General features: G+C 61.8%; 11 protein-coding genes across 11 annotated transcripts; 8 read left to right on the top strand and 3 right to left on the bottom strand.

Moving 5' to 3' along the window:
* Positions 1-210: 210 nt before the first annotated feature.
* Positions 211-2,494, top strand: COLE_02027 (uncharacterized protein; the record flags this gene model as incomplete). The annotated part of the gene is made up of 3 exons (XM_065626184.1): positions 211-1,115; positions 1,150-1,695; positions 1,732-2,494. The coding sequence occupies 3 exons, from the start codon at positions 211-213 to the stop codon at positions 2,492-2,494; spliced, it is 2,214 nt and encodes a 737-aa protein (XP_065482453.1).
* A 1,398-nt stretch (positions 2,495-3,892) lies between these two features.
* COLE_02026 (uncharacterized protein) lies at positions 3,893-4,683 on the top strand (the record flags this gene model as incomplete). The annotated part of the gene is made up of 2 exons (XM_018420102.2): positions 3,893-4,356; positions 4,536-4,683. The coding sequence occupies 2 exons, from the start codon at positions 3,893-3,895 to the stop codon at positions 4,681-4,683; spliced, it is 612 nt and encodes a 203-aa protein (XP_018280707.1).
* A 10-nt stretch (positions 4,684-4,693) lies between these two features.
* COLE_02025 (uncharacterized protein) lies at positions 4,694-6,338 on the bottom strand (the record flags this gene model as incomplete). Its single annotated transcript, XM_018425226.1, has 2 exons — positions 4,694-4,848; positions 4,892-6,338. The coding sequence occupies 2 exons, from the start codon at positions 6,336-6,338 to the stop codon at positions 4,694-4,696; spliced, it is 1,602 nt and encodes a 533-aa protein (XP_018280708.1).
* A 628-nt stretch (positions 6,339-6,966) lies between these two features.
* COLE_02024 (uncharacterized protein) lies at positions 6,967-7,464 on the bottom strand (the record flags this gene model as incomplete). The annotated part of the gene is made up of 1 exon (XM_018420098.2): positions 6,967-7,464. The coding sequence occupies one exon, from the start codon at positions 7,462-7,464 to the stop codon at positions 6,967-6,969; it is 498 nt and encodes a 165-aa protein (XP_018280709.1).
* Positions 7,465-11,044: 3,580 nt separating this feature from the next.
* COLE_02023 (uncharacterized protein) lies at positions 11,045-11,431 on the top strand (the record flags this gene model as incomplete). Its single annotated transcript, XM_018422480.2, has 1 exon — positions 11,045-11,431. The coding sequence occupies one exon, from the start codon at positions 11,045-11,047 to the stop codon at positions 11,429-11,431; it is 387 nt and encodes a 128-aa protein (XP_018280710.1).
* Positions 11,432-12,151: 720 nt separating this feature from the next.
* COLE_02022 (uncharacterized protein) lies at positions 12,152-14,357 on the top strand (the record flags this gene model as incomplete). The annotated part of the gene is made up of 4 exons (XM_018421227.2): positions 12,152-12,274; positions 12,372-12,488; positions 12,834-13,498; positions 13,661-14,357. The coding sequence occupies 4 exons, from the start codon at positions 12,152-12,154 to the stop codon at positions 14,355-14,357; spliced, it is 1,602 nt and encodes a 533-aa protein (XP_018280711.1).
* A 637-nt stretch (positions 14,358-14,994) lies between these two features.
* On the top strand, positions 14,995-16,668 carry COLE_02021 (uncharacterized protein; the record flags this gene model as incomplete). Its single annotated transcript, XM_018425227.1, has 1 exon — positions 14,995-16,668. One exon carries the CDS (start codon positions 14,995-14,997, stop codon positions 16,666-16,668), a length of 1,674 nt encoding a protein of 557 aa, XP_018280712.1.
* A 2,379-nt stretch (positions 16,669-19,047) lies between these two features.
* Positions 19,048-21,303, top strand: COLE_02020 (uncharacterized protein; the record flags this gene model as incomplete). Its single annotated transcript, XM_018421228.2, has 5 exons — positions 19,048-19,119; positions 19,163-19,254; positions 19,457-20,787; positions 20,830-21,221; positions 21,262-21,303. 5 exons carry the CDS (start codon positions 19,048-19,050, stop codon positions 21,301-21,303), a joined length of 1,929 nt encoding a protein of 642 aa, XP_018280713.1.
* Positions 21,304-21,710: 407 nt separating this feature from the next.
* On the top strand, positions 21,711-22,293 carry COLE_02019 (uncharacterized protein; the record flags this gene model as incomplete). The annotated part of the gene is made up of 3 exons (XM_018421229.1): positions 21,711-21,831; positions 22,128-22,155; positions 22,188-22,293. The coding sequence occupies 3 exons, from the start codon at positions 21,711-21,713 to the stop codon at positions 22,291-22,293; spliced, it is 255 nt and encodes an 84-aa protein (XP_018280714.1).
* Positions 22,294-22,423: 130 nt separating this feature from the next.
* On the bottom strand, positions 22,424-23,362 carry COLE_02018 (uncharacterized protein; the record flags this gene model as incomplete). The annotated part of the gene is made up of 2 exons (XM_018420112.2): positions 22,424-22,616; positions 22,743-23,362. 2 exons carry the CDS (start codon positions 23,360-23,362, stop codon positions 22,424-22,426), a joined length of 813 nt encoding a protein of 270 aa, XP_018280715.1.
* A 225-nt stretch (positions 23,363-23,587) lies between these two features.
* COLE_02017 (uncharacterized protein) lies at positions 23,588-27,260 on the top strand (the record flags this gene model as incomplete). The annotated part of the gene is made up of 10 exons (XM_018420116.2): positions 23,588-23,746; positions 23,778-23,907; positions 23,959-24,220; positions 24,266-24,438; positions 24,475-24,678; positions 24,714-25,399; positions 25,432-25,576; positions 25,616-25,732; positions 25,768-26,256; positions 26,293-27,260. 10 exons carry the CDS (start codon positions 23,588-23,590, stop codon positions 27,258-27,260), a joined length of 3,333 nt encoding a protein of 1,110 aa, XP_018280716.2.
* Between the last annotated feature and the right edge of the window lie 195 nt (positions 27,261-27,455).

Raw genomic sequence — 27,455 nt, 5'->3', positions numbered from 1 at the left:
GAAACGTCCCGGACGCCAAGACTGGGCCACTCGCCACCAACGTCGGGCAGAGCGGCGGTTGCCACTTGACCAAAGTAGCCGGTATAACAGCCGTATCAAGATAATGATGTGTAATACACGACCGTGGGAACACTCGGACACATTCATCCACCTCCGTCGTCGCGCCTGCGGAGATGTTTGTCACGTCTCCGTTGTTGACATCCATCGACCATGACCGACATGTTCGACAACGAGCATAAGGAGGACGACCGCGCTGCCGCGTCGGCGGCCCTCTCCAACCTATTCAGCAGCGAACAAGGATACAGCATCGAGCTGGGATCCTTCCCGGAGGGCGAGGCTGCTGAGTCGCGCGTGGCGACACCATCCGCCTCCAAGCCCGAGACGCTGGCCTCGGCATCCCCGGCCATGCAAGTGGACATGGAGACGGGCTTGGATCCCGCGCTCGCCGAGCCGATGGCAGAGCCGCTTTCCGAGCCGCTCGGCGAGATGGCCCAGCCGCTCGAGCCACTCGAGCCGCTCCCGATGCCCGGCGACCCACCGCGCCCCAAGCGCCCCGGCACATCAAGGCAGCACATGCTGACGCGCGGGGGCGCGTGCGAGTTCTGCAAGCGCCGCAAGCTCAAGTGCACGGCCGAGATGCCGCAGTGCGCCGCGTGCCGCCGCTCGAACCGCGAGTGCGTGTACTCGCAGAAGAAGCAGCGCAGTCGCATGAAGCTGCTCGAGGATAAGGTGAACGAGCTCGAGAGCCGGCTCGCGTCGGGCCCAGCGGCCCCGGCTCCGCCGCGCCCCGAGATGCCGCCGCACGACGGGCTGTTCACGGCACAGGGCGTGCAGGCGCACGCGATGCAGCACGAGGCGCCGAGCGCGGGCGTGGAGCTCGCATTCCTCGGCCTCGGCGAGCACTCGTCGCTCACGCTCGCGGACATGAGCCTCACGCCGGGCGGAAAGCACAATGAGGAGCCCGACCTCATGACTCTCGCGGACGTTGCTGCTGCCGACACTGACGGCCGCATGCCGTGGGATGGAATGGAGCCGCAGGCGATCGCGGACGAGATTGTCAAAGCTATCATCGGGCACGAGCGTGGCGGCGTCGGCGAGAAGATCTGCGCGCACCTGTACGTGTGCCGTTGGGAACGAACTAACACACAGGATCCAGATGTTCGTTAGCCAGCCCCAGTCTAACCTCGTGCACTGGCTCATCTCGCCATCTTACCTCTGGGCACGCCTCACCGGCCGTGGCGGCTCGCAACCCCACCCGGCGTTCCTCCTCGCACTCATGCCCATCCTTCTCCCCTTCTCCCCAAACCCCATGCTGTCTCACCACAAGACGATCTCCGTCGTGACGGACACGGTGTGTGTACCTTCCCGCGCGCTGCAGCAGCAGGCACTTTCCACACTCGACTCTCGTGTCCTCGACCTCGTATGCGCAGCCACGCTGCGTTCCCTCGCTCTGTCAAGCGCGGGCCGCTTCGTAGACGGATGGAACGAGAATTCCACCGCCTGCTCCCTTCTCTGGGCAACCGGGCTCGGCAAGCTTGGAGGTGTCGGCGAAATGTTTGTCGCGCCTGAAAAACGGCCCGCCGACCGGGCCATTCGTGTACAGCGCGAGCTGCGCTCCCGCCGTGTGCGTGCCAAAGGACAGATTGTGCCACCGCCCAGCGATGCTCAAGACGTTGCCGAGCGTATTCGTCTTTTGTGAGCTAATGAAGTAATTTTTCGAGCTAACCGCAGCTGGTCAGTGTGGATCAATGACTGCGTCAATGGCATCGGGTGGAACTGGCCGTGTGACATTGCGCTAGAGGAAACGACCACACCCCTTCCGCGCGATAGCTACGACACCGACGAGGATCTGTGTGACAATACCACACTGCACGACTTCCTGTCTGAGCGTGTGCACAGCTCGCCGAAAGATGGCCGGTTCGCAACTCTGGTCAAATGCCTCGCGCTCGCGTACGCGGCATCACGTCAGCTCGACCGGGCACCTTCCGTCGCGACGCCAGACACGACAGCACGCCTCCTGCGCATATGCCGACGCCACATGACAACGCTGCGGCCATTCAATCCCACGTCAGCCGAGGAGGCCAAGCAGCAAGGCCCCGATAACCAGAACTGGATGGCCATGTACACTGCGCTCATGCTGCTGTACGCCAAGGAGGAACTGGACGCCCCCTCGCCAGCAGAGGAAGCTGAAGCGCGGGACAAGATGATTGAGGCGGGGATGAATGCGACACGGTGTATTCAAACGGCCATTGACGCAGGCGACACTGAACTCGAAGGCTATGACGTGGTTGCGCCCAACTTTTGGTTCGTCGTCGGACGGGCGCTGCACCACGCCGCGAACCGAATCGAGGCGAGCGAGCCTCTTCGTGCTGCCGAGTTGCGCGAGCGCGTCCGTTTGAACGTGACTGCCACGGGCACCTGCGTGAGTTCTCCCGCGCGTCCCACCCGCGCGGATCGCCGTCTGGCTGACAACAGTGCAAAACACTCAAGCTGAACGACGTGTACTACCAGATGATGTTCAATGTCAGCATGGACCAGGAGGTCATGCTGGGCGAGTATCGGCGTCCGGACAACATGGACTTTGAGCCGCCGCATCGCGCGGGCGCCGCGTTTTGAGCCATTAATGTTTTTAGCCTCATGCGATGAATGCGCGCGTGCGAATTGGCTGACGCCAACGCCGTCAACACACCGGGCCTGATGGAAGTCTGTGCCTATCTGGATCCGGCGCCACAATCAGCGGCCGATCAAGCAGCGAACTGGCTATCTGGCCAGAAGCGCGAGAAGATGTGCCAGGGTGAGCGGACCTGGCAAACCTGGCAAACCTGGGAGCCGGCAGACCGGCAGTCCTCAAAGAGGATATCGTCGCGTCCGGCGCGTCTGGCGTCTCTCTCCTCCTGCCGGCGTTGCATGCTATCCTGGGGGTTCGGCGTCTGCAACTAACTCTTGCCTGACGTGATCGAGGGCTGGACACTGCTGGTCGCAGCATACCTCGTTGAAACGCGCCTGACCCAATGGCTCAATGAGTCTGTTCCTAGAACAGTGAGAATACTAGCGTCGCCGTCCCTGCTGCTGAATGGCAGGCCCAGTGAAACGCGCCAATCATGAGCCCTCACCCATGTCATGTAGGGCGTGTCATGTACACAGAGTGTCCACACAAGTAGTGTTCACAGCGCGACTGTGATGGACTCGGTAGCGACGGTTCTTTTCGGACTTGGCTCCCCCCGATTTTTTTCGGGCTTGGCTTCGCATCCACAGTGCTCCACACTGTACTTGCCCTCATCCCTCTACGTGCCCTCGACGTACGTACTACGAAAATTGGCCCGATGGCTCGCGGTTGGCGCGACTAACCCTACACACGATCATGAGCAGACGGAACATCAGAGGCGGCGCATCGCCGCCACATCCTGATCCGCCACACCAGCCACCTCGCCACCGCCCTCCTCAATTCGTCGGCTTCGTCGGCTCTGTTGTACCTGCAGCCCTTTCTAGAACTCCGCCGCAGGGCCGTGCCAGCGGTATTCCCGATGCTCTCTCGCTCACATTCTCGACGGCAGGGCTCGTCATCGCCTGAAGGCCCGACTCCTGTGGCGGTGGCGCACAGGCCGCTGCCTCCCTCTCGCCTGGACGATCCGACGGCGCTGGGCGCGCAGATCGCGCCGCAACAGCCCACGTCAGCGGCGTGCTGAATGGCAGCATGGGCGCCTCCCACAATCCCCCCCCCCCACGCCGAGCATGAGACTCGATGTCCGAAACTGGCCCATGCACCCCTCAATGCAACCTTACTGACAATCTTGTAAGCGGATAATCTGGTCGGCTGAATGCTGCCTGGCGTCCCTGGTCCAGCGATCTATCAGCCCTTGGGTCTGATGACGATGACGACGGTGAGTCACCGATGGAGGTGCCTGATGCGCAGAGTGGCAGTCCTTTCCTTGGGATTGCGGGGCGCAATGTGGCGACAACAACGACGAGATCTCGACAATTAGCGATTAGCGAAATGGCCCGACGCACAGTCGAGCGTCTGCGCTCGCTTGGAGCTTGGCCTCAAGCTCCCCGCATCCGTGCAGACCGGGACATTTCGTTTCGGCAGTGGTCGGGCATAGATCCGTCATTTGCCGTCCAGCGACGTCCGGGCCGTTTGCCTCTGCATTCTTCTTCTTCTCGTTCTCCTCTGTGCCCTGCAGGGCCTAGTCCTTCCCTAGTTGTGGTGTCAGTCTCCCCGAAAGATGTACGACGCTGCTGCCAAAACGCCTCCGACGTTAATCCGCTCTCCGGCCCGCTGCACTCCGCACCGAGACTTGGGACGCAATGTTCGCAGCGCAGAGCACGAGCACATGCTTGCCGCGTGCCGCAGACAAGGTTCGGGTCCGCAGCATGTTCTGCACAGTCTTCACTCCACGACTCCAAGGTGGGACAGCACATGACGGCTGCCCGTTGTGCCTCGGGCCTGGCACAAGCGCAAGTGGGCATGTGGTGCTTGGTGGTCGCCAGATCTGCGCTGCGCGAGCCGCGGCGGACCCGACCGGTTTCCGGCGAAGTTGGCAATTGGCGAGAGACGAGAGGCGGCGTGCGACAGACGATTTGTGCATTTGTGCAGTTGTGCATTTCTGGCATGTCGGGCCCGCCGTGGCCCAGGCATTGTCCCTTCGTCGACCCACGCGATATCCTGTCTCCTGGGATCGCTGAGGATCGGGGATCAGACACGGTGCTGGCGCGGATGGTGGCTGCTGATAGTATTGTGCTGCTGGTTATTTTGGTGGTGGACCTTGGCGTGACGCTTAAGGTTGGACTGGACGGAGAACTTGCGGCCGCACGATGGGTCTGGACAGACGTATGGGCGTTCTCCGGTATCTGCAATGTCAGCGACGATGTAGGCTAGTGGGCTAAGACGTACGGCTGTAGGTGTGAATGCGTAATGAACTGGGCCGAGTGAACGCCTTCTTGCAGTACTGGCAAGGGTACTTGGGCCCCGTCGATCCCCCAGATGCCCTTGCCGGGCTGCCGGCCGGTTGATCGTCCTCCATGCTGTCCTTGCGTTCCGCATCAGCCACGCGGCGTGCCGACTCGGCAAGAACCTCCATTCCGCGCATGCCGGGGTCGCCGTTTGTTTCAGGTTCATCTTCCGAGACGGGCCCGAACGAGGGACGGCGTGCCCCTCCAGACACGGGCGCAACCAAGGCAGAACGGCGGTCACGTCCATGAGCAGAACCCGTCCGCTCCGGTTCCGCTATCAAGTGGTTGACAAACGAGGCCGATGTGTTGGACATGATCGATTCCGTCGACTCGCGGCGGCCAATGTAAGGGACGTCGCGGTCGTGCTGGATATCGGGGGTGAAGAGACGCCCGCTCTGTGCCAGGGCGACGTCTCCGCTCTTGACCATGATCTGTTCTGCCAATGATGATCGCCGAGGAACCGGGGCAGTCGGCTCCGGTGAAGGCGGACGTGTCAGAGACAGGCGCTGACCCGGTTCCCCAGCGGAACGAGGGGCGCCGCTCGGCGTCTCGCGATTGCTGAGCTGGCCAACCGACTCATTGGAGAGCGACGGCCGCGGGAAAAGCGATGGGCGCCGGTCCGTGGGCGAGCGGGCGCGCAAGGGCGTCGATGCCTCTGACGGCGGGCTGCGCTCCCCTGCATGGAGGTCGGCGAACTTTCGCGACAGCGGCCCCGTCATTGGCGAGCTGCGCGACGACGCGTGGTGATCAAACGGAGAGTCGGGCGACATTGGCGACGACGCCAACGGTGTGCCGCTGATCGAGCCGCGCATGGTAGGCGGCGGGTAGAGCATCGCTCGGAGACCACCACCACCGCCGCCGCCGACGCTGTTGCTGGCGCCGCCCGGCAACGTCGCGGGATACGATGCGTTACGGCTCTGTGCCTGCCACTTGAGGCGGGCGATCTCATCAGCGTCTGGAGGGATCGGTGGGAGATCGGAGCGGCGGCGCTTAAAGTCGGGCTCTCCTCCACGAGCGCTGAAAGAGGATGACCGCGAGAAGCCACTCGAGCGGTCGTCCGGAGCCCACCAACCTTGACTGTCGGCGGCGGAAGAGGTCAAGGACGAGAATCGCGAGGTGCGCGAGGTGGGTGAGTCTAGAGGGGACGTCGTCGACTGCGCAGCCGACTTGACTCCGACAAAGAAGGAGCCCCCGAAGGGGGACATGAGTGAGGGCTGATCGGCAGCATTCAGCAACGCCTTGATTCCAGGGAGGCTAACGCTCTCGCTGCGCTCCTGGCGCTCGGTTTGAGGAGGAGGAGGGGGAGGCTGCTGGGGGTCCTCGCGGATGAGGCGGAGTGGGTGACGGGAAGTGGGATCATAACCATCTTCTTCCGGCGTCGTCTCCATGGGGTCGAAGCGAGACGCCCGGCGTTGAAACATTGATGGGGGACGGGCACCTGGGGGAGGTGCGGAGTTTGGGTGAATGGGAGCCGAGAAGGTGAACACCTCCTGCGACGGTGGGAAGATGGCCGTTCGGGTAGAATGCGTTGGAGACTGTACTCTGGATTGCATTGACGGATCCGCTGGGTGAGGTTTGAGGATGTTTGATGCGGTCGTCATCTGAGACGAGTCCAAATCTAGAGCCCGCTGTTGTTGGTTTTGGGACATTGCGAGTGTGGTTGAGAAAAGAGAGAGAGAGAGAGCGAGAGAAATGGGGTAGATGATGGCGGGCGGAGAGCGATGAGATGTCGATGATGGAGTGTGGAGGCACGACGAAGGAAAGCGAAAGCCGCACGAATCAGAGGTGGCAGCGGGGAGACGAGCGGGGGGATCGACAAACAGGGGGAATGCACCGGCAACCCAAAGGGGTTCAGAGACACATCGATGATCGTCGTCGGGGCACGTTGTAACGAGTCCGATGCAGCGTGCGCGTGAGACAACCGGCAGCGAGCGGCCAGCGAGCGAGGGCGAGGGCGAGGGCGAGGCGTAAAACGGGGGAGCGGGCGCGCGAAACAGCGGGAGGCGTCGGTAGACGTTAGGCGTTTGGCGTTTGGCGTTTGGCGTTTGGCGGGAGCAGGCAAGTAGGAGGGCCGAAGGGGAGGGGACGAGTACGAGACGGCGAAGGAGAGGGGCAAAGGCGAACGGAAAAGAAGACGGTGGTTAGCGCCGGTTGTCTCAGCGGTGGGAGAGGGGAGAGGGGAGAAGGGAGAGAAAGAGAGAGGAGCAAGAGTGAGAGAAGTGGAATGGATGGATGGAATGAATCGAGATGGCGACAGAAGAAGAGGAGAGTGGAAGCGCGGAAGAGAGTGGGGGCAGTGGAGTGGAGGGGCCGAGGCGACCGACGACGGACGAGACGAGATGAATCGAATGAGATCAATGAGAAAAAAGGGGCTCTCGATGATGATGGACAGGAGCCATCGGCCCTCATCATCCTTGGTTCATCGTCCTCGTCCTCGTCCTCGTCGTCGTGGCCTCGTCGTCTCTGGTGATCCCAAGTGACACTCTCACCACAGCCACTCCCTACTCTTTCCATCACCTTTCTTCCACTGGAACCAAGCTCCGTTCTCTTGCACAGGGAGTGGCGTGGAGATAGAGTGCGTGGCGCAAGCAAGCCCAGCAGGCGAGCCCCAAGCAGCAACACGCACAACCACAGAAGATCGGAGAGGGCGGTCAAGTCGCATGCTGTGAGGGTGGGCGCGCACGCGCGACCTATGGGCCGGACGATCGATCCACAGACCCAGCGCTCGACCTGTTTGGGTCCACTCTTCTCCACTCCCCTTTGTCAGCCATGCAGCCGGCCGCGCCACCAGCCGCCACCTGGCGCACTGGCAACGGGCTCTCTGGCTGTCTGGCTTTCTAGCACTCTGGCACTCGAGCAGACCTTGCGCTGCGGCCGCCGGCTGACGGGCGCGCTCGAGGTGGTAGAGGAAATGAGGCGCCTCGTGCTTGCACAGAGGTCCGTGCGACCGCCCACCCTTTGCAATATTGCCTCCAGGTGCGTCCAGGTTTGTCTCATCCTTCAAGACAGGGGATGCGCGAGCGAGGCGCGGCGCAGGAGCGCTCGAGTTGTGGCAGTGCCATGGTGCTGAGGCTGAGGGCAAGCGAGAGTGGGGGTGGAGGGGGGTCGGGGAGGTGGCCGTGCTCAACGCCAAGAACGGCGATTACCGCGCTTTGTCTGCGACGATCACGCCGACGACACCACCGATCCACCGACGATCGCCCCCACCACTTGGCCGCCCAGTGCCGCCGCCCCCGCCGCCGCCCCCGCCGCCCCCCATCCGGCTAAACTCGTGTGCTCATGTAGATCGCTCGCGCACATCGTTGTGCTCGAGCATGCACACAACTGTGACACCCATCTCGCCGACACCGATAACGACCATGCACGCGACATTCCGATTTAAGAAGCGAGAGTGGGGAGGGGAGAGGGAGGGGAGGGAGGGTGCGAAGACAGGGGATAGAGCTTTTGTGACTCACCTATTCAAGAGCGGGTGTAGATTCAAGAGGACTGAGTCGCGGGTCAGGCAAGTGCCGGCGAAGAAAGAGGAAAGAGATGGGCTGTCGGGGACCGGTGGCCAGAGGGGCCGAGACCGGGGTGGCGAAGACGGCCGGATGCGCGCGCGTGTGGATGGATGCGGCGGATGTGGATGTGGATGTGGAAAGAGAGTAGTCGGCGAGATGCGAAATGGAAGATGGCGAAGAGGCGGTGTTCGGGGGGTTGAGGGGGATGGAGGAGGGGAGGGGACGTCGGAGCAAAGCTTGGGGGGGGGTGGATGGCGATGTCCCCGAGGTGGGTCAAGGGCGGCGGAAGTAGGTACCGACTTGTGGGGGGGGGGGGAGGACGGAGGAGGGTGACCCGCGGGGAGGACGAGGGCGGAGAGAGGAGAGACGAGGAGGGCAGACGACAAGAGGCAGATGACGAGAGGGATGGATGCAGATCCAATGACGGAAGTGACCGAATGTAGTGACGATCGCTTTCGCACGATCTCTAGCCGGCACACCGATTTACTCTGTATAATAAAGTCGGCAGAGCCGTAACCTTAACTAGGCGAACTGGCAATCAAGTCTTTTGCCTAGTCGCAAGTCTGAGCTAGCTTGAGCTTAGGGTGCGACGATCACCACGAGGTGTCGAGGTGATGGGATCCAAAAGTTGGCGAAAGCGGGGAGATGTGGGTAGGGTGACTGCGAGGTGATCGCTGGTCTAGTCCGGGGGCGGGGCGGGGCGGGGATGGGATGCAAAGCACGGGCAAGGGCAACAAGGCTAATGCGAGACCGTGGCACCGACTAGATTAGGATGTAGCGTCGTACTGTTCGTACTCTTGCCGCAAAGCCGGGAGTGAGAAGGGAGTGGGAGGGGAGGGGAGAGCAGGGAGAGAGGGACGGGCAGGAACACGATCTCTTGGGCTGCCGTATTGTGTTCTCGATCGTATTCAACTTGTGCAGTCCTGGTGAGGATGGTATTGCCGATCAATGCGTTGAGAGAAGAGGGGGTGGGATGTAATCGAACGGCTTCCAGGGGATCACGTAGAGTTCTGCGAGATGCGCACAGCGGGGAGGGGCGCGGGTGCGAGCACAAACAAGTCTCGTGGAGTGGAGTGGAGGATCGAGTGACTGATGTGATCAGCACCAGGTAATGTTGGTGGGAGTGGGAGAGTGGGGCGGGGGGGTAAAAGATGATAGATGCTGCGGCGCCAGTGGCGAGACTGAGTGTGTGTGTGGGTGTGTGTCTAGATGCAATGTCGATGTGGTTGGGAGGTGAGGAAATGGGCAACTCGGACAACGTCGGGGCGGCGGAGGAGTGGACGAGAATGGCGAGGCGATACGGAGAGTGCGGTCGACAGTGGAACAGTCGGCGATGTGAGGCTGATGTTGGATTCCAAGGATTTCCGTGAGTCAGCGCACGGCGGCCTGTCCAGCTGTCGAGCTGTTACTTGAACAAGCCAGCGAGCCAGCAGATGTGACTGAACGCCAAAAGTCTGTTGCTCCTGGAGCTTGACGCAGCGACGATCCAGGATCTCGTGCGTTCTGCTGCAGTGGGTGTGACGGGGGAGCCGGCGGGCAGAAGCAGGGTCGTGGGGTCGACATGAACATCTTTGCATCTGGCATCTGGCCCATCTCAGCGAAGTGAACAGCACGCACGCGCGATGGTCGAGGTGATGCGTCCTACCTCTCCCCCTCTCCCCCTCTCCCCCCTAGAACCTGACAAAATATCTCAGCCACCTGCAGGGGAAAAGAGGAGCAGGTACGCAGCTACGCAGGATGCAGAATACAGGATGCAGGATGCAAAAGCCATGTCGGGCGATGTGCATCTGCAGGTGCGCGATGAGGACAAGGCAGCGGTGGCGGCAGGGAATACATGGATGCAGGGGTGGCGCAGGGTGCGGGCGAGGGGCTGCCCACGGGCCGAAGGAAAAGGGGACTGGGACATGCGGCATTTGCCTTGTACGCGGTGCTCTGTCCACCCCCCCCCCCCCCGCGGGACGCCGCCACACCTGTTTTTGCGCTTGGCCCAATCCGCGCAATGAATAGTCGTGCTCAGCGGCGTTTACGGCGGGGCACAACCCCGAAGATTGTTGCAGAACTGTCAGGGTGGCTGGTCCTCATCCTCGAGGGGCCGGAGTCCACGGCGCCGCCGCGCCATTCGGTTGTCAGTCTCTTTGATGCTTGCTGCTCGTCTCGTCGTGGGTCGAGGATCTCGATTGAGCAATCTGCGACCACGGCCAACCACAGGCTCGCACTGCACAGTGGCAAACGCTCACTAAACTGCATACATAACAGCTGACCGAGCGGTGTGCACATACCGCCGCTTCGCTGGCGAGCTCGCTGCACTCAGCCGACCCCCCCCCCAAGTCCCCAGTCGGCTCCACAACAATGAATGGAATGCCTCCCGTGGGCGTGGTGCCGAGCGCGTGCCGACGCAACCCCGCAGCCCGCAGCCCAGCCTCACCCCAGGCTCAGCCGCCACACTGAGCACAGGCGGGCGATCTGGCGCTCTGGCGCTCTGGCGGGCGCTGGCGCTCACGCCAGCCGTGAGATCTGCCCGATCTGCGCCAGTTGCATTGTTGTTGCAGATCGCAGATCATCTGGCCGTGCCTCCACCAGGTCCTCACGCGATGATGGGTCGCGGCCCACAACCCGGTGTCTACGGGTATCCAGGTCATCCTCATCCTGGTCACGGACCACCTATGCCGCCTCATCCGCACATGGTTCACCCGCCGCATCATCCTCCTGGTCCGTATGGTCCACCGCCGCCGGGGTACATGCCGGGGCCCGGCTTTGCCATTCACCCCGGCCCACCGCCTGGCCACTTCCGTGGGCCGATGCGACCGAACGACCACGGCCCACCCGGTGGACCGCCATACCATGTCGACCAACGGCGAGTGTCGCACTCGCACGATGTTGGGCATGGACCACCCCGCCCTGGGCCGCAGTCTGGCCCAGGCGCCGGAGATGGTGAATGGGAGACGGAGGAGGAGGAGGATGAGCTGGACGAGGATATGTAGGCGACGCGACACGTGGGACGTTTTAGGATGGGTAAAAGCCGTGGACTGTGTTGTTGATTCGGGGCGAGAGAGACGACGATTCGACGATTTGTTCAATTGTAGAGAGTTAGCACAGGGTCGCTGGGCGAGTCACCGTGCCCTCGTATCATTCTAGTGATCTTGGCATTTGCAGGCTCGCGTGCTGGCTCGCGATGCATCTTTGACGCGCGCAGAGTATGGAATGTGGTGGCGGACGCGTAGGCGTGGCCCCGAGTGGCACCCAGTGGCAACAAGTGGCACCAGTGGCGTGGCGTGGAGAGCATTGCACGATCCGCGAATGGCAAGAGATGGATGACACGAGAGGACTGATGGGCTGACATGTGCATGCAACTGATGAACGGGGTGATCCGTTGGGGCGATCCCTGAATGGGATGAACGTGGATAGAGTGGGGTGGGACGACCGGGATTAAAATCTCGTGTCATCTTTGTCCTCGGCGCCTCGGCTCTGCCTGGTGCTCCCCCATACCAGCGCCTCTAAATCTTGGAGAGCCCAGCGCCAACGTACGATGTCCCGGGCGCCAGGGAAAATGTGCCTTTTGTTTTCAGTGTGCTGGCACCCCACTCAGATTAACTGGCCTGCCTGCTGCTGCTGCTTGGACGCGACGCGCCACAGTCAAATCCACAAACCCACAAATCCACGCTCGCGTTTTATAACTTCGCCATCGCCCCGTCCTCAGCAGCATGGCCATGGATCCCTCCGCCGTCCTTGACTGGGCGCACGCCCTGCCCCTCCCCGTCAAGATCGTGGGCGCCGTCATCGGCGTCCCGCTCCTCGTCATCGTGCTCAACGTCCTGCGGCAGCTTGTGAGTGGCGTCGACGCTGCGCTTTGCGAGTGCTGCTTCGCAGTGCTCGCTCTCCTCGACAACCCCCCACCCCCCTTCAACTGCGCGCTAACCCCAGATCGTCCCCACCGACCCGACGGCACCCCCCGTCGTCTTCCACTACATCCCATGGTTCGGCTCGGCGGCGTACTACGGCATGGACCCGTACAAGTTCATGTTCGAGTGCCGTGACAAGGTGAGTGCGAAGATGGCGTGCCGGTGCGCGAGGCTCCGGAGCTACGGATTTGGAGTTCGGGCGGGTGTGCTCCGTGGCCGGCTGGGGTTTCTTACCGGGGTCTGTTGGATCTCGGACGGACATCCCACACGGACTGCCACTAATGATCGGCGCTGGTGATTCTCGCTCGTCCGACGATCGCAGTTCCGCCGGTCGAGCTGTGCTTTGACGGAAGCCATGGGACGGCTAGCGCTGCTGCGGCTGCCTGAGCACGCCCCGGGCTTCCCGGATCGCTAGCGCTGCAGCTCCAATCCCTGCTCGCAACTCCGCGGCATTGGCCTTCTCCTCTACTTCTGCTGACCCCAGTACGGAGACGTCTTCACGTTCATCCTGCTCGGCCGCCGCATGACCGTCGCCCTCGGGCCCAAGGGCAACAACCTCTCGCTGGGCGGCAAGGTCTCGCACGTTTCCGCCGAGGACGCATACACGCACCTCACGACCCCGGTCTTCGGCAAGGGCGTCGTCTACGACTGCCCGAACGACATGCTCATGCAGCAGAAGAAGTTCATCAAGCACGGCCTGACGACCGAGGCGCTGCAGTCGTACGCCTCGCTCATGCCCGCCGAGTGCCACGGCTACTTCAACAACGAGCTCAAGATCACCAAGGCGAACCCTGGGCCGAAGACGGTCGACGTGCTGCACGTCATGGCCGAGCTCATTGTCCTCACCGCGTCGCGCACGCTGCAGGGCAAGGAGGTGCGCGAGAACATGAGCATCCGCTTCGCCAAGCTCCTCGAGGACCTCGACAAGGGCTTCACCCCGCTCAACTTCATGTTCCCTAACTTGCCCCTCCCGTCGTACCGCCGCCGCGACCTCGCCCAGAAGGAGATGTCCGACTTTTACATGAGCATCATGGCCAAGCGCCGCACCGGCGAGCACGACCACGAGCCCGACATGATCCAGGCCCTCCAGGGGTCGGTGTACCGCAACGGCACCCCTCTGAGTGACCGTGACATTGCGCACATGATGATGTGAGTATAGCGATGGGTGGGGCGGGGTGGTGAAGGTGGCACAACACTGGACTGCCGACATGGAATGTGGCATTGCTGCTGCCGCCACTCCGGGAGCCTTTTGTTTCATTCATCCCTTGCTCTCCTATCACCTGAGTCCATTGGGTATGTGGCTGACAACAGCGCCCTCACCATGGCTGGCCAGCACACATCATCCGCCACCTCCTCTTGGTTCCTGCTGCACCTCGCGCACGACCAGGACATCCAGAAGCGTCTATACGAGGAGCAGGTCGAGTACTTTGGCAACCCCGACGGAACCTTCCGCCCGATGACATACGAGGACACGAAGAAGCTGCCGCTGATGGACTCGTGCATCCGCGAGACCCTGCGCCTGCACGCCCCCATCCACTCCATCTACCGCAAGGTGCTGCAGCCGATCGTGGTGCCGCAGTCGCTGGCCGCGCCGTCCGAGGACAAGGCGTACGTGATCCCCAAGGGCAACTTCATCGTCGCCGCGCCCGGTGTGTCCCAGATGGACCCGAAGATCTGGGACGACGCGCCGCGCTGGAACCCCCTGCGCTGGCTCGTCGACGGGGGCATCGCCAAGACCGCCAACGAGCAGTACCAGGCCGGCGAGAAGGTCGACTACGGCTTCGGCGCCGTCTCCAAGGGCACCGAGTCGCCGTACCAGCCCTTCGGCGCCGGCCGCCACCGCTGCATCGGCGAGCAGTTCGCATACCTCCAGCTCACGCTTGTCGTCGGCGAGGTCGTGCGCAACTACAAGCTCACGGCCGCCCAGAGGGAGTTCCCCAAGACCAACTACCAGACCATGATCGTCCTCCCGCTCGACCCCAAGATCACCTTTGAGGCACGGGTTTAATAGACTAGCCAGAGTATAGAGCGTGCGCGCGTTGCGTGCGCGGTGTGATGAATAGGTGTGATGGGTGGTGGTGTGGTTTATGGGTCCGTGTTCTGAGGACTGCTGAAGGACGGGTGGTTCAAGCACGGCCAGTCCGATATACTTCCATGAACATTGCAATACGACGAGTATCAGCGTAGGGCGATTGAGAAGGACGGGATGGGCTTGTTCCCTCATCCTGCCACACTGCCACACTACTTGGTCATCGATCACATTGCGACGATCGCTGGTCGCCGATCGTGATCGCTAGGCATTTACGATCCCGCCAAGGGTACATATTTCTTTGAAACCATACTCTCCCGCCGCCATGTGCGTGGACGAGTTGGAGTATAAACTCCCAACATCCAACCATCACCCAACTCTGATTGGTCCGTGGTTCGAATCGGTTGCTGGCAATCGGCAAAAAGGGTGCAAACCGCCGCTTCAACCATAGCACATGGTCTAGCTTTTGCAGGCTCCCATCGCAGGGGTAGCTGTACATCCCTTTATATCCTGCACATCACTGATCGTCGGTGGAGGTCATCGGGCCTGACACGTGAAGCTCATACATGCCAGCATCGTGCATCGTGGATCCTCCCTCTCTCATCGCTACACCCTCATGCACTTCCACAACCCATTCCGCTCCCACGACGAAGGAGGATCGCACGGAGCGCCACAGCCTCCTCCACAGCCTGCGCAGCAGCACGCGCCCTACCCCCAACCCCCCGGCATGGGCTGCAAGAAGCCGAGCGGGCCGGACGACGGCGACATCATCGGGCAAGTCGTCGCGGGCTACCAAGGCTGGTTTACATGCGAGGGCGATGGGTCGCCGCTGAAGGGCTACTGGCACTGGGCGCCGGACCGTCTGAAGCCAATGTGTGCGTCCAACTGTGCGGTGATCTCGTGGCCCGACATGCGGTACTACGAGCGGCAGCATGCGACGGGGTTTGCCGCCTACCCGAACGGGACGCCCGCGCGGCTCTTCAGCAACATGGATGCGCAGACGGTGTACGCGCACTTCCGGATGATGCAGGACGCCGAGATCCGCGCGGCCGCGCTGCAGCGCTTCGTGCCGTGCGGGCCTGAAGGCCCGCCGCGCGACATCACGACGGTGCATGTGCACAACGCGGCGCTCGCGACCGGCGTCAAGTGGTACTGCATGTACGATGTGGGGGGGTGGAAGAAGATGGGGAGCGAGCTGCCCGAGGACTGGCGCTGCAAGATGAGCCAGTATGCGGCGTCGCCGGCGTACGCGCGCCAGAACGGCAAGCCGGTTGTCGCGATCTGGGGATTCGGGTTCAACGACGACAACCACTACTTGTCGCCCGAAGAGTGCATCCAAGTCATCCGCGGGCTGCAGGCTGCGGGGGTGTACGTCATCGGCGGCGTGCCGACGTGGTGGCGCAAAGGCATGTCCGACTCGCGCGGCAACTATGCCGCAGTGTACCGCAGCTTCGACTGCCTCTCGCCGTGGATGGTGGGGCGGGCGAGCGAGACGAAAGACCTCGACTTTTACTTCAACGAATGCAACAAAGGGGACGCGGAGGAACTCCATGCCTTGGGGATAGACTACCAGCCGTGCGTGATGCCGGGGGACCTCGCCACTGGCCGGCGGCTGCACGGCGACTTTTACTGGCACCACTTTGCCAACCTCGCGCGGCTGGGCCGTACCGGCGTCGGGCTCTATGTGAGCATGTTTGACGAGTACAATGAAGGGCACCACATTGCGCCGACGGCGGAGACGCGGGCGGACCAGCCCGCCGACTTTGCGCACCCGGCGCTCGACGAAGACGGTGTGCCATGCACCGCGGACTACTACCTGCGCCTCACGCGCGACGGGGGTGCCATGTTCCGCGGCCGCTTGCTCTACTCGGAGCTGCGGCCCACGGAGCCGTGGCCCGGCCGCGGGCCGTGCCACCGCCCGCGCGCGGTCGCGATCAAAGCCATGGTGAATGGGCGGTACGTGTGCGCGGAGCGGGACGGGCGCTTGATCAACGACCGCGAGCGCGCCGGGCCATGGGAGACGTGGACGCTCGAGCACGCCCCCGGCGGCGTGCACTTGAAGGCGTATACCGGCAAATACATGTGTGCCGAGCACGAGGTTATTGTGGCCAACCGCGACACGGCGGGGCCGTGGGAGACGTTCACCGTGACGCGCCTCGACGATGGGCGCGTCACGATTAGGGCGTGGACGGGGAAATATGTGCAGGCGATTCCGGAGGGCACGGGGCGCATGGTCGCGGGCGCGGACGAGGCGGGGTGGTGGGAGAGCTTTGCGTTCGAGGATGTGTAGGGCGGAGCGGGGCACGCGAGTGTGGCGACAAGAGCAGTTGGAGGCGAGACCGAGTCGAGGTCGGACTCGGACGCCCCGGAGGGTCACGCCTACGCCCAATGTACGAGTGTGGCCGCCAGCACCTGCCCCGCCTCGCCGTTCCCCCTCCCCTCGCTCTCCAGCATTCCCAGCCCCGCACCAGCCACGACATGTCCGGCTGCGGCTGCGGCCGCGCCCGCTCCCGCCCCCGCCTTCCCCGCGCCCTCGACCACCAACACCTGCAAATCCGCAATCCTCCTCGCGCTGTGGATGCTGCGCGGGCGGAGATAGGCGAGAGCCGAGGAGACATGATACATGATACGGCCACGATACGTGAGACATGATACGGCTACCAGCGCGAGGGCTCCGCAGGGGGCCGTTGCAAGGGGTTAATCAGAGATGCACGCTATGTGCACATGTGAACGTACACGAGGACACGAGTACACGAGTACACGAACACGCACAGGCTCAGCTGCGCAGTTTCACATCCATCGCAATCTCGCGAGCTCTGCGCCCGAGTTCCCACGGCTCAATCGCCATGTCGTCAGCCGCAGTGCGCACGCAGGACGGAGGACGGGGGCTATCCGCAGATCCGCAGATCGCTGTCGCGCGTAGGTTAGTCGCCGCTGCTGTTCGCCTCGCTGCACGCGCCTGCCTCGCCGCTTGGCTTGCCTCGCTGCGTTGCTAGCTTGCTACTACGCGTGTTCTGTGCCGAATTCGCCCGCGGAATGTACTGAAGCACCTGGCACCCTGCAGCCTCCTGGGTGCCCTCGAGGCCTAGCGCCACCGCACAGTGCGTCCATTGTTCGCGCCCATTGTGCCCGGCGAGCGTCAACTGCAACAAGCAGACAAGCGGACAAGCGGACGAGTGAGCATGCTAATAATCGGCCCGGGCCATGAAACTTGTGACAAAGCCGCAAAGCTGCCAAGTGGACAACGTACGCCCACGTGTTGTTCAGCAGATTCGCAGTGACAATGAATGAATGAATTCACGGAAGGCGAGGAGAGAAGTGGACAGCAGTTGTACGATGTGAAACGCGCAAAGGTGCAGCCGAGTGCAACGTGGCGCGTGGCGGTAAGCGTGCGTCGCTTCTTTCGTATCTTGCCCTTGGCAATTCGTGTACGCTTTGCAGAGCTTTGCAGCCATGACTGCGCGCGATGATACACGTGACGCGACTGCATGAGTGATGCTGATGCTGATGAATGCATGCTCAAGAAGACGAAGCGACGGAGAGGAAAGGGCCAAGGGCGATCGCCGCCCTGCGCCACTGCCACCGCATGGACCGCCACAGCGCCCTTGCCCTTGGCTGCTTGACATGGCAGCTCCACCCCAGTACCCCGGGCGGCCCGAGCACTTGCGCCGACGCGCCGACGCCCCGCGGGCCGACGTCCATGCCGCGTCAGGAGGGGAAGAAGGAGGAGGAGGAGGAGGAGGCCCGTGTGGACGCCGCAGACGCCGGGGACGCCAATTGGCAGCAGCGCAGAGAGCAGAGAGAGAGGGCTTTGTTCGCGTTTCAGGTTTGTCTGTGCCATCCAAGTATCCAGGCCCATGCCAGGTCATGCAGGCGACCCCTTGACCCTTGACCCTTGGCTGCAGAGTATCAAGCAAAGGGAGGGGATAATTCGAGCACCCACAAGTCGAGCACGGTCCTCGCTCCTCGCTGGCCACTTGATACGTTGATGAATCCCCTCCAGATGTCCAGAGCCTACAGGATTACAGGATGACAGGAGCATGGAGCATCGCGCTCGACTCGCGACTCGGCCGGCGGCCAGCCCGTCATCGACTGCTTGCTGTATGGCCTGATGGCCTACAGCCAGCATCCAGTCGCCAGTCGCAAACTCGCGACATTGTTGCACGGGGCTCTATCTTTCTCTCTCTCTTTCGTTCTCGCTCTCCTCCCCCCTCCCCCCCTGCCTTTGGAAACGCCATCCCTATCCCTTGTGGCTTCTCATCCTCCTCCCCTCCCTCCCCTCCCCTCCCCTCCTTCGTCGCGTCGTCGTCTCCTCCTCCTCCTCCTTCTTCTTCTTCTTGTTGCTCTTTATCATCATTCATCATCTTCAACAGGTCGACCCTCCTCCTCCTCCTCCTCTCTCTTCTTTCTTTCGTCTCCGTCGCGCTCTACACGAGTACACACACACACACTCTCCATCATCATCAACCTCCACATCAGCCACTTCCCCCCGGCCATCACCATCACCACACAATCCTGGTCGCTGATTCACTCAGAGCAAGTCTCCACCCACTCAACCACAAGTCAGCTCGACGCCCATTGACCAACACCATCACTTTCCTTTAGGACTTCACCCCCCCCCACCGACACTCACACCCGCCCCCACCCCCCCACAGCGATAGGACTTACAATGTCCGGCCCAGTGTCGTCTCAGTCGTCTCATTTGATGAAGACCACCCGAAGGGGGAGGCCATTCGTCAAGGTAAGCTCCTCCTTCGCCCGCTCCCAAAAACTAACCCCACAAGGACACCCACGACTTGTTCGCCACAATGATCGTGTCTCTCCGTCTCGAACCGCACCGCTCCTTCTTCAAAACCTACCCGAACAGCTTTACAACGTGAGTCCCCCCGCACGGACCACTAGTCATCGGGTGGAGGTGGAGGAGGACAAAGAGCTTGGGCCACAACTCGAAACCCTTTGCTTGCCTCCAGCTTCCAGGCTGTCATGCCGGCCACCCGTCACCCCACCCATGCCACCCAATTTGCCCTGCCTGCCTCTACGCCACGCCATCCCAATGTAATAGTCCCCACTAATGTTAGCGACGAAGCATGCGTCAATCTCTCCTCACTCAAGTTCTCCCAGTCAAACCGTTCCGCAGACCCCAAGGACCCATCACGCATCATTACCACCACCACCACCACCACTTTCACAATGTCCCGAGACATGGCACGCGGAGTTGGACAGCACTTTATGGAGGCCCATCTGATCGAAAACGCCACTGACCTGAGCTCGAAAGTGTTCAAGGATCGTGGCGTCTTCATGCTCACCCCTAAGGGCCTGCACATCCTCGAGCGTTTCATTACCAAGAATGGTATCGCCGCAGACCACCTCCTCCGAGTATTTGCGACCCAACCCATTTGCATGAAGCTCCTCCATCTCGAACGCCGAACCCAGGATGACGAGATTCTTGTCACAAAGTCGGTCATCGAGGTCCTCTTCCGCCGTTTCGTCGGCCGAGAACCTAATGTCTCACGCCTCATGGATGACGAGCTCCAGGCGCAGTACCACTCCCGCCCTCATGCTCGTGCCCCGCCTCTTCCCCCAGGAGAGGAGTGCGACCGCACTCTCGGTATTATCGTGCGTCGTCTCCCCCCACCAGCCTCGGACAGAAAGAGAGGCGACGAGTTCCACTTTAGCGCCCTCCAGGCCGTTGACTGGATGTGCGACTTTACCACCATTATCGGCATGGACGAGGCTGCCGAAGTCATGGGCCAGTTTGTCCGTTATGGCTTCATTTCATTGGTGTCGGACAAGGGCAAGGCAAAGGAGAGCAATGTTGTTGTTCAGGTTCGTGCCGGTGGTGCCGGTGGTGGTGCCGGTGCTATCATGCCCGAGGCCGAGTTCCGTGCCACAGAAAAGGCCATCTACCGCATCACCAAGGAGGGTATCCAGGTCGCCAAGTGGGACCAGCCTCGCCAGGTGGTTGCGCGCGAACCGGTCCAGCCCAACCGCGTCGCCTCAGAGTCGGCCCAGGACATTAGCGCCGCGGCTACCAATCCGACAAAGTCGCTCGCATCGGCGACCGACATGAGCTTGGCACGTCGCACGTCTGTATCCGATCGCCTGCGTGCCGAATTCCTGGTCGACGGCGGCAACGACGAGAAGTCGAAAGACTCACACACCGCCCGTCTCAAACAGATTCTCGAGGAGCCTGCCCTCCGCTCCCTGTTCCGCGAATTCCTGCGTGCCAACTTTTGTGAAGAGAACCTCAGCTTTTGGCTCGATGTCCAAGATTTCAAGCGTCGCTTCAACACCTCGTCTTCCGCTGCGGCTGCGCCCGGCGCGCTTCCGACGCAGCGTGGACAGGGGTTGCAGGCCATGGAGAGGCATCAGCAGGACTTGATTTCTATGGCGTTTGTCATCTACAACAGTGAGCTGGCACTTCTGAACATCGGCAGCAACTGACACCCAGCCTACCTCGCTCCTGCCTCGCCTTGTGAACTTAACATTGACCACCAACTGCGTGGCGAGCTCATTTCGTACATGAACGAGATCCTCGAGGACAAGAACGCAGACAAGGCCGAGATTCTCCCCGGCGTCGGCAACTCGCTCCACGCCTCGCAGCTCCAGAACATGGTCTTCCTCTACGAGCGCATCCAGACGCACATCTTCCGTCTCATGGCCACCGACTCGGTGCCCAAGTTTGTCAAGACCGAGCGCTTCCTCAACCTCATGCGCTCCGTGTTCCAGTTCAACGAGGTCGACGAGACGCCCTCGCCCACGACTCCCACTTCGGTCGAAAAGGTGGCGGCCATTGCCAACAAGGCGCAGGACATTTCCCGGGCGTACTTGACCGTTTCGAATGTAAGCTGAAACGCCGCCTCTTTTTCTTGGCTGACGCCAGGCTGCGAACGAGAAGCAACACATGACCGGAACTGGAATGTAGATGACTCTACAGCCCTCCACCATACCCCTCCCCCCGTCACCCTCCGATACCGCCCTCGCCCCGCCCCCTTACCTCGCTGACGCCGAGGCGGACGGCCCCGGCCCTACCGGCGCCTCGCGCCATAGAGACGGGCGCCGTGGAGCCACGCATGCTTGCACTGTACATATAGCTGATCTTTTCGTACGTCCTCGTATTATATACAATCTGCCGATGTATGGGGTTGCCCTGTTGCAAAGAAAGGGTGGCGGAGGTGATGCCCAGACTGGTTCAGTACAATTTTGAGAACCGATGTGTATCGCTGGAGGATGAGAGCTTCGATTTTGGATCCGCCGTCACGTGATGCTATTGACCAAGCGGTTCATTGACGCTCGAGCTCAGTATGTCAAGTCACAACAATCTCAACAACCATGGCGTCCACAATCCTCCCCCTCGAGCTCGTCGACCGGTGTATTGGCAGCCCTATCTGGGTTGTCATGAAGAACGAGCGCGAGTTTACAGGGACTCTGATGGGATTTGACGACTACGTCAGTGAGTGCGGCTCGCATCTCGACCCCGCCATCTTGCTCGCGACTTGCACAGAACGGCGTGGACGCACGCACATGGGGGAGGCGCCGCCGACTACATGCTTGGGCGCTGCGAAACCTGCGCTATCCACTACCTGCGGCGAGGTCTGCACCACTTCGCTGTGCACCCTCAACCCTTGTCACACGCTCTCTCCATCTCCACCCTTCCTCTCACCCCTCTCTCTCCCTCACCCCGTCCTCGGCTCTCCCTCTCCTCTCACTCCCGCAATCCCCCTCTCTCCTCCAGACTGCTAACACCAGACATGGTGCTCAAAGACGTCAAGGAATAGTACGCCGCACCCACTCCACCACTAACGCCAGCGAGGTCACAGCGCAGGGCATCGTCGAGACCGCCCTCGGGCAAACGCTGCTGAACGGCAACAACATCGCCATGCTCGTCCCCGGCGGCAAGGGGCCCAAGGCATAATCTAGTGCGCGCAGAGGATGTACTGTAGACCGGATTAGATGAATGGTGTACCTCTACAATGCTATGCTCGCTTCCCGAAGCCGGCCCAGGCCTCCCCTCCCTCCTCGCCTCGCGGATAGGGGAGGCCGGCCTACTCAAACACCCGCGACAGACGCGTCTTCACGTGCTCCCAGTCGTCCAGGGCCGGGCGGACGTCGAGGTAGAATGTCGGCGCTTGGGGGTTCGACGGGTTCGGCTTGCCCGTGTAAAAGTCGATCACGTAGCGGATCTGCTTGCCACACCGGTCGACGATCCAGTCGTGGCGGTCGAACGGGGCGGTGTATCTTGGGTCAGCGGACTCTAGCAGTTGTCGCTTCTTCGCGACCCATGCCCACGGACCCACAAGCCATCGAGATGCTTTCCGCACCCTCACTCCTCTCCAGCGCCGCGCCCACCCTAATCCCACTCACCCAAACATAGTCTTGGCCCACGCCTTCGGGGACCGCTCCCGCGGCCGCCCAACAAAGCTGCTGAGCCGCACGCCACCACACCTGTCGCCGCCCTTGCCCGCCTCCCACATCAGCACCTCCTCCCACGCCTTTTCGTTGACCGCGTTGTGGATCGGCACAATCGTCCGCATGTCCGCCGCGCGCGGGTTGTGGTTCTTGCGCATCATGGCGTTGAAGAACTGCTGCTCGGACGGATACACCCAGTTGCCGGTATCTTCGCCGTCGGCGGGGCGCGCCGCCTGCTCCGGTGCGTGCGCGTACGTCGCGCTCGACGCGCGCGGGATCGACGACACTTCGCGCTCGGCGCTGAGGCGGCCCGTCGGGGATGGGGCGGAAGCGGGGGCGGGGGCGGGGGCGGAAGGCGCGGCAGGCGCGGCCTTGAGCGGGTGCGCGGCGTCCTCGGACACCTTTAGCCAGGTCGCGCGCGCCTCCTCGTCTACCGGGCAGGTCGCGCCCGCCGGCACCGGCGGGTGGTCGGGCGGCAGCTGGGACGTCGAGGCGCTGGCACTGGCGCTGGCGCTGGCGCTGACGCTGGCAGCACTGGCTGCTGGTGGCTCGGGGGCGTTGGAGAAGAAGCGCATGGACAGAGCAGAGAGTGGGTTGAGCAAATGAACGGTGCGGGAAATCTCAGCCATAATCTTGGGTGCGTGCAGCGACGATCTCCGATCTCCGACTTCTGGGCGAGGCCAAATGTCACGTGGCCGACGCAACGAGCGGAGGCCCAGCGTCATTGCGTGCCATCACTGACTGCCTCGATATCCTCATCCTTCCTTCTCCGACAACTCCCCCCTGCCTAGCCGTCCAAGATGTGGATGGAGAACCTGCTGAAGCCGCAGGAAAAGCCTGTGCTGGGGCAGAATCTGCGGCGGCGCTCTGGCGGCGAGGGCTCGGCGCCACCCCCGCCCGAGGAACAGGCGGACAACGCGGCCGAGCAGCAGGCCCCCCCGCCCCCCGCGAAGCAGAAGGTGCGTCCCGCCGCCGCTGGTCTGACGGCAGACACAGCTATTCGACTACCGCTACGACGACACGGACACGCTCATGAACGAGATCGACGAGTTCTACCCGTACACCGAGATGGCGCATGTCGCCGAGAACGTGAACCGCTTCGCGGGGAGTTTTGATGGAGGTGGGTTGGCGGAGGGTGGGGGTGGAGAGTTGGAGGGAAGGCTGACGATAGACTGGACGAGTGCGAGCCTCGCGAAGCGCAGGGCATATGTCGAGACGCAGCTCGAGTACCTCGAAAGTCCAGTGGACGAGAAGCGCCGCGCTGCGCAAGGACGCCTGCTCTACCTCCTCCAAGGCTGCTTCGCTGAGACCAACTCGGCCGAGATGCAGCTGCACTGGATCATCGAGAATACCAAGCTCATCCGGAGCGTCGATGGCGTGTCGACGCTAGTCTACAGCCTCCGCGACGCCGCGAGGCGGTATGATGCCGCAGAGTGAGTCGGCGGCACATGCTGAAGTAGGGTGGCTGTTGACAATAGCGTGATGGACCGCGCGCCGGCTGCCGCGCAGATGCGCGAGAGATCGGGGTCGTCCAATCTCGCCCCAGTCGACCCGTTTGACACCCACTCGTCGGAACTCATGGACGTCCTAGCCATGCTGTACTTCATCGTCGAGGTGTCCCGCAGCGACGAGACGTTTGGCGATGAACTCAGTGCGTCACCGAGTGTGTGCTTGCTAACCCCCCCAGTGGCATTGAATCCCCCTTTCCCCCTCATGCTCGTCAACATGGTCGCGAACCTCAAGGACCGCATGGTCCCGCGAGGATATCCTGTTAAGAAAGTGCTGTTGCTATTGTGGAAGACACTCCTGGCCTGTCTGGGCGGCATGCGCGAGGCGGCCAAGGCGAAAGCGCTGTCGCGTGAGCTCGCTGGTCTGGGGCCGGAACAGAAGGGTACGTGAAGTTGGCGCGACCCTTGCTGATGGCAGACTTTGCCAAGACTACGCCAATAGACATTGCCACCTGGCGCCGCGACACGTCCACGAAGTATCCGACCTTTGCGCCTTCTCCATCACAGAGCAGCGGGGTACCTGTGTCCACCGAGTCCCTGGCAGAGAGCATCAAACCTCTGCCGGCGAGGCCAAACTACCACTCGACGGAGATTCCGGCGAGCCACTCGAATCAGGCGGGCTCCATGAGCCCCACACACTCCTCCATGCCACAGCCTGGTACACCCGCCCCAACGCCTCCCCAGACGCCACAGCAGCGCCCGAAGAAGCTACAGTACCAGACTGACCCTACGCGGCCCTTCGTGTTCCCGTATTCGCAGTCTCTGCAGGGGTTACCGACCAGCCTTGTTCCCTACGCAATTGAGGAGGCCGACAAGCTCTACAACTCGCACCTCTTTGTCTCACTGGGGCTGTATCAGCTGTGGGAGGCGCGCGAAGAGTGCTTGAGGGAAGAGCGAGGCTTGGGTCGATCAGGTCTTATTGGTTTCTCCAGCTTGCGTCTGGATGACGACGAGGATGAGGCAGCTGAGGAGGCCATGCGCCGCGACTGGCAGTTCGGAGAGGAGGAAATGAAGGCTGAGGCCAAGGGCGATATCGAAGGCGTCAAGCTCGCGAAGGAAAAGCGGGCAGCAGCACGGCGGCTACACCGTGTTGAAATCCTCTACGTATGTGTCGCTCAGAGATGATCTGACCCCAGCGTTCCATGCTCCCAGCGATGCAGAACACTGTGATAGTGTTGCTCAAATTGCTCCTGGCCACCGTGACTGGCCACGGGAATCAGCCTCCACACCTCGCCCAGAGCATGGAGGGGCAAGTCTCATCGCCGACGCAAGACATGCCGCGTGAGTTGTTGCCAGGACCTGAACTAACGTGTGCAGCAGAACCTGTCATTCCCCCGCCAACAGAAGAGGAGATTGATGTCTCACGCCACCGCGAAATCACATCCAAGGCGGTCTCGGCCATTATCCTGCTGCTACTGAAGTGGTTCAAGGCATCACGTGAGCTACATCGCACGACTGACAACTGACAGTAGACATCCTCAAGTTCCACCACCTCACGTCGCTGCTTCTTGACTCGAACTGCCTCGTTCTTGTCCTCAAGATCTTTAATTTGCAGGAGACCTCGCAGATGGTTCAGTCTCAGAACGAGGTCCCCGGACGGGCTTTCTTCAGATACCTGCATTCCCGCGGTCCTGACGCCGATAGGCTGGTGGACGAGGCTTTGGACGCGAGGAAGGCGGCGAACAATGCTGAAGAACTCGAGGGAGTCGTAGGAGAGAATGGCGAGGAGGTCGAGGTTGTACATGACTACTCGTGGCGCAATTTCTTCGCGGCCATCAACCTCGTCAAGATCTTGCAAAAGATCACCAAGCACCGCACACATCGCATCCTACTCATGTGCCAGTACAAGAGCAGTTCCATTCTCAAGCGCGTGCTGCGCGTCAATCAACCGATGCTCCAGCTCCAGGTGCTCAAGCTCATCAAGTCGCATGTTGTTTACTGTGGGCGAAAGTGGCGATCAAGTGGGTACCCCGTTGGAGGAGTGCTAACTATCGCAGCCAACATGAAGATTATCACCTCGATTTACCTCAATTGCCGACCGGAGCTGCGTAACGACTGGCTTGTGGGAGTCGAGGCTGATCTCGAGGCCGAAGATCAGATGGTCGGAAAACCGCAGGAGCTCGCCCTCCGCTCCCTCATCGCCTTCTACAACAAGCGACACTACGCGGCCCACCTCATTCCGCCAGGTTCTGCTTTGGAGCCCGCTCACCGCCGGACTGACTCCACGAGCGGCGTCATGTTCGAAGACCATAATCTGCTGGCGAGTCGGCGCCGTTCCCGCCTCGACTCGCTCTCCTCGTCCGAACATGACCTATTCCCGCCGAATCGCACGTCGACCGACATGTCGTACAACCCCGACGGCATGATCGAGTTCTGGATGCACGAGTACGAGGACGTAATGCGCGAAGTCTTCGGCGAGGGCACAAGCGAGGACGACTGGGACGAGTACGGCAAGGTGCGGCCTGACGTGTCGCCTGGCGCGCCGGGTCCCGCTGCACGCGACGACGCCGCGTGGATCCGCCTGGGGGAGCTGATGCGCCGCGGCGACGACGACGCCATCTCGGACTCGGAGAGCGTTGTGTCGGTCGGCGAGCTGGGCGAGGACGCGCGCCTCGAGGCCGAGGAGGAGGGGCGGAGCATGTTTGCTGCGATGCAGGAGCGCAAAACGCGGCGGCCCAGCGAGGACGAGAACACATGGGAGAACATGTCGCCCACGCTCAAGCTGTTACCTCGCAGCCCTACGGACCGGCGGCGCTCGAGCTCGGGCGGCTCGCCGCTGCGGCCCGTCATGGGGCTCGGGCCGATGAGCGACGATCTTGGCGATGTCTTTGAAGAAGACATGGAGCTACCGGGGCCCATGCCAATCAACACGGGGACGCGGGATGAGATAGAGCGCGAGCACTCGGCTGTTGACGAGGTCGAGTACCTCTTTGTGAGTGTCGTCGATTTGGAAGGGATTAGCTGACCACAGAACGAATAGATCGCGGGGAGAGGTTGTCAATGTGTGTATTGCATCGCATGGTAGGATAGATAATCCCGTGGCTGGTCGTCATCAGTTTGATCTCATAGTTCATCGAATTGCACAATGCCGGTCCGTCGCATCTTTCCGTTGCACAGACAGAGCTCTAGCCAGTTGCTTACTGACACACACAAATGTCTA

The sequence above is a fragment of the Cutaneotrichosporon oleaginosum genome (genome assembly GCF_008065305.1).
Source record: "Cutaneotrichosporon oleaginosum strain ATCC 20508 chromosome Unknown ATCC20508_contig02, whole genome shotgun sequence".
Taxonomy (NCBI): domain Eukaryota; kingdom Fungi; phylum Basidiomycota; class Tremellomycetes; order Trichosporonales; family Trichosporonaceae; genus Cutaneotrichosporon; species Cutaneotrichosporon oleaginosum.
Note: the sequence above shows the minus strand (reverse complement) of the source record. Positions and strands in the feature narration are given on the sequence as shown.